This window comes from Eutrema salsugineum, unplaced genomic scaffold (genome assembly GCF_000478725.1).
Source record: "Eutrema salsugineum unplaced genomic scaffold, Eutsalg1_0 scaffold_14, whole genome shotgun sequence".
NCBI classification, from domain to species: Eukaryota; Viridiplantae; Streptophyta; class Magnoliopsida; order Brassicales; family Brassicaceae; genus Eutrema; species Eutrema salsugineum.
The window spans coordinates 5,833,242-5,844,809 of NW_006256877.1; the positions used below are offsets into that span (position 1 = coordinate 5,833,242).

The 11,568-nt window shown below is 31.5% G+C and overlaps 1 protein-coding gene across 1 annotated transcript; it reads right to left on the reverse strand.

The window, feature by feature from the left end:
• Positions 1-212: 212 nt before the first annotated feature.
• LOC18022845 (ribonucleoside-diphosphate reductase large subunit) lies at positions 213-4,716 on the reverse strand. Its single transcript, XM_006405719.2, has 17 exons — positions 4,424-4,716; positions 4,072-4,133; positions 3,890-3,977; positions 3,528-3,791; positions 3,193-3,433; positions 3,028-3,104; positions 2,765-2,935; positions 2,562-2,654; positions 2,331-2,480; positions 2,159-2,245; positions 1,898-2,062; positions 1,690-1,809; positions 1,404-1,606; positions 1,164-1,313; positions 930-1,077; positions 698-781; positions 213-629 (listed from the first exon to the last, which is right to left on the reverse strand). The coding sequence occupies exons 1-17, from the start codon at positions 4,649-4,651 to the stop codon at positions 507-509; spliced, it is 2,454 nt and encodes an 817-aa protein (XP_006405782.1). The 5' UTR covers positions 4,652-4,716; the 3' UTR covers positions 213-506.
• Positions 4,717-11,568: the final 6,852 nt, after the last annotated feature.

Sequence of the window (11,568 nt, forward strand, 5' to 3'; positions counted from 1 at the left end):
AACAAAATGTCAAAAAGTAAATAAAATGTTATTTCAATACACTTTCAAATTTGTATAATAACATAATATAATCAGTAACTAACAATTTTTATAGGAAAAATAACATATAACTAATTAAAAAGTAGCCAGTATTATAACAGCTCAAAAAATAGTTAATAAAAAGTATATAAACCAGATTATTTTACATACAGTCAAATTTTTATAATTATAACCCACTCGTAATATAGGTCAAATTCTAGTATTAAAATAAAAACATACAAATTATTGACCGAATGCTAAGGTAAATACGCCGTCGGTGGCGAGCTTGTTATCTAAGTTATCTAGAGGCATAAACTTGGTGAAATTGCATAACTATTTCGTTTGATCAAATTTATAAAGCTAAGTAATTGAAAACCTTGAGCAACTTCTTATTACACAACACGAAAATAGGAAAGAGACGACACAAGTGTAAAAGAGCCTCACGCTTTTGGATCAACTTTCAAATTGTTTCTTCTATTGTTTGTGTTTTAACTTCCACAAGAGAGGCACTCCTCACGGTTTGTCAAAGAGCAGACCATCTGTGCTATCTTCGTCTCATTGTCTTCTTCGTCTTTTGTTCCTTCTCCGTCTTCCGTTACATTAGGCTTCTCCTGCATCACAGGCAAATGTCAACTTCGCTGCCTACAGAATCACACAGTGACACAAAAGTGTTGTTTACCTTTAGCATTGCAGTGTCTACTGTGAACTTGATTGCATCTGCTGCAGCACGTGATCGCAGGTAGTACATTCCAGTTTTCAAACCCTTAATATTCATAACAATGACAATTATGAGGAAATGAGTTTCATGAAGCGATGCAAATTCGTGAACATTCCTACTAAGTGTAGATGTGATACAACCATATTTTGACCATTTTGAGCGTTAAGTAAATATATTTAAGATGAGTTGTTACCTTTTTCCAAGTGTGGAAGTGTAAGGAAGTGAGTTTTGCAAAGTTGGGTTTGTCCATGTGTATATTCAAACTTTGGCTTTGATCAATAAAGCATCCACGATCAACGGCCATGTCTACCACTGTTCTCTGCTTAATCTCCCAGACAGTCCTGAGTCATTTTGCACAAGGGCACACAGGTTAAAGAAAATGAACACAGAGTAATCAGAGCATAAAAGAACAAGGAAATTAAAATACCTGTAAATCGCTTTCAAGTCGTCGGGTATCTCTGGAACATTTACAACAGAACCATTCTCATATATTATCTTGTTTTTCAGCGTAGGAGACCACAGTCCCATATCAGTCAAGTCGTGAAGAAGATGCTTGTTCACTACTACGAATTCACCGCTGAAAATACAACGAAGACTAATGGTTAAGCCTCTGGAGAAAACAGAAATATAACTTTGTGGATCAATATAATTCGCTTGAAGAACATACCTCAAGACTCTACGACTATAGATGTTTGAGGTATACGGTTCAAAACATTCATTATTCCCAAGAATCTGGCTTGTTGAAGCAGTTGGCATTGGTGCCACTAGAAGAGAATTTCTGATTCCATTCTTTGAAATCATATCCCTGAGAGCAGCCCAGTCCCAGCGGTCCGAAGGAATTACATTCCACATATCAGGTTGAAGAATTCCCTAACCAGAATACCAAGCTATTAGGAACATGATTTTATTAGTGTTGTACAAATGTAGAAAGAATCGATGGTTTTGATGCATACCTTACTCACAGGGCTACCTTGGTATGTCTCATATGGACCTTCCTTACTAGCAATCTCTGAAGATGATTTAAGTGCATGGTAGTATATGGTTTCAAATATGTCTTTGTTCAGCTGTTGAGCCTGAGATGCATTCCAAATAATTTTTTTTTTCAGAAAAGAGAACGAAACTACATTAAAAAGTTGATTAGCTTATGCCAAACAAGTTTACCTCGGGGGAATCAAATGGCATTCCAAGAAGGATAAATGCATCTGCCAGACCTTGTACGCCAATACCAATAGGCCTATGACGCATGTTTGAAGTTTTGGCGGTCTCCACTGGATAGTGATTCACATTTATTATCTTGTTGAGATTAACAGTAACGGTTGCAGTCACCTGACAAAACAAAATAGTTTTTATTTTTTAAGTGGTCAACATAAAATTCCACAACATGGAAACTTATCAAAATGAGACAAGGAGTTACGCGCTGACCTCTGCTAACTTGTCAAAATCAAAATAACGATTCTTTGAGCCCAAACTGCCTACAATTTTAGATGGATGCGAGTCCAAGGGGACATCCTGTTGTGAGATGTAAGAATGGTCAAGAGTTATGCACCAAGTGACAACGCAAAATCAAATACTGAAACACCTTTTTCGAACTCACCTTCTCCCTTACGAATCGGGGTAAAGCAATAGATGCTAGATTGCACACAGCAGTTTCTGTTGGACTGGTGTATTGGATGATTTCAGTGCATAAATTGGAAGACTTTATGGTCCCCAGATTTTGCTGATTACTTTTCCTGTTACAAGAATCCTACAGCAGAGTCTCACCAGAGTGAGAACCTGACATTATATAATTAGACCGAGTGGCTACAGAATTACGACTGTTTCTTACCTTGAAAAGCATGTATGGAGTCCCCGTTTCTACTTGGGATGTCAAGATTTCGTACCAGAGCTGCTGTGCCTGGACAACCTTCTTAGCCTTACCCTACAGATCAAATCAAACAGAGCTGGTTCACATCCATAGAAAAAGGAGGACAGCAAGTATTACGAATAGCAAGAGTTTGAATTCTGAATGTAGTAGACGAAATCACTCACCTCGTTCTCATACCGAATGTACAATCTCTCAAATTCTGCACCCCAACAATCTGCCAAACCTTGAGCTTCATTAGGACAAAACAGTGACCACTGCCCATCACTCTGGACCCTCTCCATGAAAAGATCTGGTATCCAAAGACCATAAAACAAGTCTCTAGCCCTGTGTTCTTCCTGAAACAGAAAAAAAAAACATTGTAATGTGAGAGTATTAAACAAACCCCAGATTATATTGTAGGGGAAATTGAGTGATATCGAGACTGTACCTTCCCATGATTCTTCCGGAGTTCCAGAAACTCAAAAATGTCAGCATGCCATGGCTCCAGATATACAGCAAAGGCTCCTTCACCAATTGCAAAGAAAAATAGACATAATAAATATCGAACTAAAACCATTTCAGAAACAATCATAATACTAGTAGCGATTTATACCCTTTCTCTTGCCTCCTCCTTGATCGACATAGCGAGCAGTATCATTGAATACACGTAGCATTGGAACAATACCATTAGATGTTCCATTTGTGCCACGAATGTAACTTCCAGTGGCACGGATGTTGTGAACTGAAACACCAATACCCCCAGCTGATTTGCTGATAACAGCACACTCTTTCAATGTATCATATATTCCTTCAATGCTATCATCCTTCATGCAGATCAGAAAGCAGCTGCTTAGCTGCAAATTCAACCATTTTTAAACAGCACATCAATAAAACAGATGTAGATACAGATATGGGTTCAGGTTAAACAGAGAGTAGGAGGTGCAGTACTTGTGCTCTTGGAGTTCCCGAGTTGAAGAGAGTAGGAGATGCATGAGTGAACCATCGCTGAGACATTAAATGGTAAGTTTGTATTGCGGAGTCAATATCTTCCTTGTGAATGCCAACAGAAACCCTCATCAGCATGTGCTGAGGCCTTTCAACCACTTTGCCTTGGACTTTTAAGAGGTATGATCTCTCAAGAGTTTTGAATCCAAAGTAGTCATACTCGAAATCGCGATCATAGATGATTTCACTGTCCAGGCGAGTAGCATTCTGAAATAACCACACAATTCAACAAGAGATGAGTAAATTCAAAGCGAAAAAGATCCTCCTAGAATAAAGAGATTTGAGTGTCTAACACAAGCTTATACCTTCATAATTATCTCAAATACATCATCAGCAATTAGAGGAGCCTCAAGTCCAGATCTCTCATTGACATGTCTGTACATGTCTTTAACCCTGAAGATCCATCGAAGTCAACTCATGTAAATACGTAACCAGTGATATGACCAAGAGAAAGACAACAAAAAATATAGATCAAAGCAACACTCACGTCTCAGAAAACGATTTCTTAGTATTTTTGTGAAGATTAGAGACAGCAATCCTTGCAGCCAACTGAAATATATAAACATTGAAAAATACGTTAATTCTCAAACTAATTCAAACCAAAAACCATCAAAAGTTTAAGCATCGGAATTGAGAAGTCAGTTGATGAAGAAATCGATTGCATTTCCCTATGCGTAAATATCAATCAGGCCAGGCAACAAAAACCATCAGTAAGATGCAATCCCGGGTAATTCAACATGGGGACTCTTCGATTCTCGGCATATAAACCCTAAACCCGAGACTAATAAATCAAATTGAGAAACCCAGCGAAAATCGGGGTTTAAGAGAAAGGAACTCACGGAGGCGTAATCAGGATGGTTTGCGGTCAAAGCAGCAGCAGTCTCGGCGGCTAACTCGTCGAGTTGAGTCGTGGTGACGCCTTTGTAGACACCGGCACAGACTTTCTGAGCGACGAGGACAGGGTCACAGTGTTCGATGCTAAGCCCATAGCTAAGCTTCTTAAGCCGCGCAGTGATTTTGTCGAAGTGAACAGTTTCCTGCCTTCCGTCACGCTTCACGACGTACATTTTCTCCGTCAGGAATTGTGTCGAACAGTTGGTGGGGTGTTTGAGACTGATGATAAGAAGAGAGGGTCACAGTCACACACGATGTTAAATAGATTCTAATTTTGACTTTTTCTTTTTTCCACCGCGCGCGAAAGTTTTGGATTTTCCCGCCAGTTTTGAACATAGGGCTTGTAATTAATTTTGCAAATTAGAAGCGAATCAAAAAAACAAAAAACATTAAATAGGTGGATACGTGATAGTGATAGAGATAGCTTTCGTACTTAATTTTTTCTTTTTTTTCTAAATTAGAAATAAAATTGTTTAATCACACACAAAAAAAATATATGATAAATATATGATAATAGTTGATGAAAAGTATCATATATTTTTGTCTTTATCATAAAATATGCCTTGATTGGTATAGCTGATGCTTAAGCAGCATAAGCAATATGATGTTGAAACTGTATATTCTTATTTGTGTATATATTTTAAATAATTGGCAGAGTTATGAGTAATTAAATTTAAAATTTTAAAGAAATATTAAATATATTTAATTATTTATATATGGTATATTATATTTATAATGTAAATTTTTAAATTTTTTAAATTTTTATTATATTTATTAAATTGTCACTTAATAATAATAATTTAAAAATAGAAAATGGTAAATATTAGTGTTAAAAATATAAAATTTATATTTTAATATAAACATAACTTTTTGATATTATTTAATAAAATAAATTAATTATATAAAATTATTTTAAATTATTGAAATAGTTTAAAGCATAATGCTTTAGAAAAGCTCTATCTGAGAGTATAAAGGGATGAGCATTTAGAAGAGCATTTACATCTTCTAGTTGCTCTCCTAAATGTTCTATCAACAAAAGTTGATTGGCTTATTATGAAGTATTATGCTCATGATTATGTACTACCAATCAAGCTCGTAGTAAGTACTAGCTAGTAATAAAATAAAACTTGGAAGTCATTGTGGACCACCAAAAAGTAAGTGATCTAAAAATGAATGAATCGAATCCAAGATGGCTAAGTTAACAAAACTCTATACAACCAGCTTACCCAACAGAGATGGGTGTATTTCTTTTGCGGCTCTCAAAAGTTATATATATACAGGTCTGGTTGATGCAAACACGCGAAATCATTGGTGTTAATGTGCATAAAGAGTAAAGAACGAAGATTATTTTATGTTGTTTAGCTTTTTACAGAACAATGTGAATTTGGTTTCGAACAGCCTAAGTTTGAAAGAGGTGGGTTTTGTTTCGAGTAGCCAATATCTTAATGAAGCAAGGAAGTTATTATATGTTTCTTGATAAAATGTTGCAACAAGATAAGGATTCATAGCCTTTACACCAAAATTATTGTACTAGTAACAAGACTCACATATAAACATATTTTACATGTTCTATGGGATCCTGATGAGTGATAACTGAAGAAGTAATGTTCCCTACTTCATATGGTATAGTCGATATATTACCTCGCAAATTTTAAAAATTTCGTAGTAAATTCCTGATATCTGGCATTTGGTAAATTTCAGATATTAAAATTAAATTTGATTTTGAATTAATTTGCCAAACGACAACAAGTTGAAGAGAAATTACAAAATAGTAATCATGTGGCAACAAAGAATTTCAGAAAGATTGTATCAAAGCATCTCCATTCATAGGTATCTCAGTTCCAAAATGAGTTTCTGCATAAAAAGATCAATTAACCCCAATTTGCAACTACGTGTCATTTTTTTATTGGTTCTTATGTGATGATATGTAAAAAAACTTAAAACAAACTGGTCTAAATTATTATGGTTTAATGCTTAATTCTGTAATCAATCAAACTATTTTTAAAATTATATAAAACCAAAATTTAGAAAAAAATTAACAAAAACATTTTTTTTTTAAAAAAAACAAAAAAATAGAATTCAAATCTCTTAGGGAATGGTGTGAATCACCTAGTGGTGTGTAAAGCCCATCGACCATTTTTAAAAATTAAATCTAGGTTGGTGTTCTTGATAATTATGATATATAAGTTAGTGTTTACCATTTCTTATATTTCTAAATTTAGAAAAAAATCTAACAAAAAATGTTTTTAAAAAAACAAAAAATAATCGATTAAAAAGTAATAGACTGTCATTTAATTTTTTTTTTTAAAAAATATCCAATAAAAAGGTAAGAAAAAAAAGAATCTATATATCTAATAAATAGAATATCGTAAAAAAGGAAATCATCTCTAACTAATAAAAATATCTCTAATTATTATAATAGATAGATTAGTGTTTACAATTTCTTATGTTTATAGGATTTTCGATTTCTTATGATTTATTAAAATCAGCCACTTTTCTTTAATTCTCTCATGACTTTCAAAATTGTCTAACATATTCCTACTTCTTCGTTCTAACTAAAAACTCATGGAGTCATCAGACAAACATATACTAATGTTTTTCTAAACAAGTATTAAATAAGAAATAATTTAAATCATATCAGTCTAAATTATTATGGTTTAATACTTCACTTTATTGTAAATACCGTTTTTCAAATTTAATAAAACCGATATTTAGGCAAATCTAACGAAAAAAATAAAATGAGTCAATAGAATGTCTAATGAAATGATGGTATTTGTGATGTCTAAAATACATAAAACAGTAATCAAATTTGAATAATTCCGTATGGTACTTAAAAAAACTATGTCTAAAATACATAGAACAATAATCAAAAGAATTTAAAACTATTTAAACTAAATTATTTGGATATTAATATGTTTTTATTTAATTTTTTATATTGTTTTCATGATTATGTTTTCAAACATTAAAATGTAAGAAAATCTAACAAACAAATATACTCAACAAAAGAGAATAAAAAAAATAAATGAATCCAAACTACTAGTAGATTTTCAAACAACCAAATGGAAAATTATATCAGTCCGTGCAAGGCACGTCAATCAATGGAATGTCTAATGAAATGATGATATTTGTGATGTCTAAAATACATAAAACAGTAATCAAATTCGAATAATTTCGTACGGTACTTAAAAAAACTATGTCTAAAATACATAGAACAATGATCAAAAGATTTTAAAATTATTTAAACTAAATTATTCGGATATTAATATGTTTTTATTTAATTTTTGATATTGTTTTCATGATCATGTTTTCAAACATTAAAATGTAAGAAAATCTAACAAACAAATATACTCAACAATAGAGAATAAAAAAAAAACAAATGAATCCAAACTACTAATAGATTTCCAAACAACCAAATGAAAAATTATATCACTCCGTGCAAGGCGCGTCAATCAATGGAATGTCTAATGAAATGATGGTATTTGTGATGTCTAAAATACATAAAACAGTAATCAAATTTGAATAAGTTCGTAGGGTACTTAAAAACTATGTCTAAAATATATAGAACAATGATAAAAAAAAATTAAAACTATTTAAACTAAATTATTTGGATACTAATATGTTTTTATTTACTTTTTTTAGTTTTCATGATCATCTTTTTAAACATTAAAATGCAAGAAAATCTAACAAACAAATATACCCAACAATAGAGAATAAAAAAAATTAATTCAAACTACTAGTAGATTTCCAAACAACCAAATGGAAAATTATATCAGCTCGTGCAAGGCGCGTCAATCAATGGAATGTCTAATGAAATGATGGTATTTGTGATTTCTAAAATACATAAAACAGTAATCAAATTCGAATAATTTCGTACGGTACTTAAAAAAACTATGTCTAAAATACATAGAACAATGATCAAATGATTTTAAAATTATTTAAACTTAATTATTCGGATATTAATATGTTTTTATTTAATTTTTTATATTATTTTCATGATCATGTTTTCAAACATTAAAATGTAAGAAAATTTAACAAACAAATATACTCAACAATAGAGAATAAAAAAAAAACAAATGAATCCAAACTACTAGTAGATTTCCAAACAACCAAATGGAAAATTATATCACTCCGTGCAAGGCGCGTCAATTAATGGAATGTCTAATGAATAATGATATTTGTGATGTCTAAAATACATAAAACAGTAATCAAATTTGAATAAGTTCGTAGGGTACTTAAAAACTATGTCTAAAATACATAGAACAATGATCAAAAAAATTTAAAACTATTTAAACTAAATTATTTGGATACTAATATGTTTTTATTTACTTTTTTACATTGTTTTCATGATCATGTTTTCAAACATTAAAATGCAAGAAAATCTAACAAACAAATATACTCAACAATAGAGAATAAAAAAAAATTAATTCAAACTACTAGTAGATTTCCAAACAACCAAATGAAAAATTATATCAGCTCGTGCAAGGCGCGTCAATCAATGGAATGTCTAATGAAATGATGGTATTTGTGATTTCTAAAATACATAAAACAGTAATCAAATTCGAATAATTTTGTATGGTACTTAAACAAAATATGTCTAAAATACATAGAACAATGATCAAAAAAATTTAAAACTATTTAAACTAAATTATTTGGATATTAATATGTTTTTATTTACTTTTTTATATTGTTTTCATGATCATGTTTTCAAACATTAAAATGCAAAAAAATCTAACAAACAAATATACTCAACAATAGAGAATAAAAAAAACAAATGAATCCAAACTACTAGTATATTTCCAAACAACCAAATGGAAAATTATATCAGTCCGTGTAAGGCGTGTCAATCAATGGAATGTCTAATGAAATGATGGTATTTGTGATGTATAAAATACATAAAATAGTAATAAATTTTGAATAAGTTAGTACGGTACTTAAAAACTATATCTAAAATACATAGAACAATGATAAAAAAAATTTAAAACTATTTAAGCTAAATTATTTGGATACTAATATGTTTTTATTTACTTTTTTTACATTGTTTTCATGATCATGTTTTCAAATATTAAAATGTAAGAAAATCTAACAAATAAATATAAATCCAAACTACTATTAGATTTCCAAACAACCAAATAGAAAATTATATGAGCTCGCGCAAGGGAAAGTTATAATTTTGAGTTAACTAGTTATTATAATATTGAGTGGGTATTTCAAATAATTGAAAACCCCATCCAAAAAGTATCTCAAAATATTTTATTTGAGATTGAGAAAAAAAAAATTATAAATAGACAAGAAGAAAAATATATCAGGAATATGAGAGAGAGATCACCTTCTCCACCCGGAAAACTTGATCTTGTCTTCGCCTCTCTGCTCCCATGAAGAGATGGTTCAGAGCCATCTGGTTTAAGGGAGCGGTTCCGAAGCATGCTTTTAAATTTTGGACTGCAAATTTGGATCGTCGCCCGGTAAAAGACAGGCTGGTCAGTTGGGGTTTGCAAATTGATGCCAGGTGCACATTCTGTTTGCTTTTTCAGGAGACGCGAGATCATCTTTTTCTGGAATGCGATTTCTCCACCCAGGTTTGGACTTCTGTTCTCATTCAGTTAGGTGCTCCTCAGCATCTTCCCCATTCATGGACCTCTCTCATTGACTGGCTCCTGCTTCCCTGGACCAATGGTATCTCCTCGGCTTTGAGAAAACTTGTTGTTCAGGCAACCATCTTCTTCATGTGGCATGAGAGAAATAGTGGGATTCATACTTCTGTTTCCCTTCCTCATGCCAATATCTTCTGCCAGATCAATCGTGTAATCAGAGACACTCTCCTTGCCAGATGCTTTAGGAAAGGCTGGAGACATCCACTACAAGAAAACATCATGATTTCTGACGGAATTTCCGACGGTTTTTTTGCCGTCGGAAATTTCCGACAGAATCCTGACCAAAAACTTAAAATAACTGACGGTTCAGATGTCATCGAAAATCGGTTGGAATTTCTGACGAATTTCCGACCGATACTTAAATAGTTGGAGATTTGATTATTTTTCCGACGAAAGTAATAAAAATAATCAAAATTTTTATTTTTTTTATTATTTCCATCGGAAATCCTTTAGAAATTTAATCAAATTTCCGACAGATTTTCGACGGATGCTTTAAATTGTCGATTTTGAAAACTCCGTCGGAAAGTCGTCGAAACTTTGATAATATTTTCGACGAATTTCTGACGGATATAATAAAAATAATTAAACTTTTGACAATTTGGAGTCAGAGATTGGCGAATTTGACGAGAGTTCTGAATATTCTTCCGATGAATTTGTAATACTATTTATATTATTATGAAAAATGTAATTTTATTATGTTTTCAAGATTTTAAAATACTAATGTATGCATTCTTTAGTCAAATATAATTTTTGCACCATTTTACCAAAAAGAAAAATAGAACTATATCATTATATATTGAGATTATATGTTTTTATAATTTTTAATAATAAATATGATCACTATTTTAACAATAATAATAATAATTCCCAAACCCTAAACATTAAACAATCATCCGTCGGAATTCCGTCGGAGATATCCAACCGATTTCTGACCGTTAGATAGATATTCTATCGGATTTCCGTCGGAAATGATAAAAACACGTGCTTAAATCGATTTTTACATGTGTTTTTTAAAATGGTCGGAAATCCGTCAGGAATTTCCGACGGCTTTCCGACAAAACAAAAATATTTTGACGGATTTCCGACAGAAATGCGACGAATAAAGGTTCAGAAACATCGAAATTGAATTTTGTTTTGACAATTATGGTTGTTATGATGATATTAGCTATTATAATTGAGTTATATGTTATTTTATCCCAAAATTAGATTATTTTCATCATTTAACCAAAAATATATATCAAACCCTAAAACATAACCTTAAGTTCTATATATCTTTAAGAAAGTTATATGTTGCTCATTAGTAGATTTCAAAATTCATCATAACTTTTGTTTTATGTTGATTTGTAAGGGAAATGTTGTTATATGAATCTAATCATCTATTGTAAAGACTAATCTCATTAATTTTTGCAATTTTTTATGCCCTAATCATTAATCCGTCA

What these genes read in the sequence shown, in the direction of transcription:
- LOC18022845 (XM_006405719.2), bottom strand. Translation starts at nt 4,651, where the DNA reads ATGTACGTCGTGAAGCGTGACGGAAGGCAGGAAACTGTTCACTTCGAC. An exon ending in TATTTGAGATAATTATGAAG is followed by an intron (nt 3,792 to 3,889) that starts GTATAAGCTTGT and finishes TGGTTATTTCAG; the next exon opens with AATGCTACTCGCCTGGACAG. An exon ending in ACTTCCACACTTGGAAAAAG is followed by an intron (nt 782 to 929) that starts GTAACAACTCAT and finishes ATGAATATTAAG; the next exon opens with GGTTTGAAAACTGGAATGTA.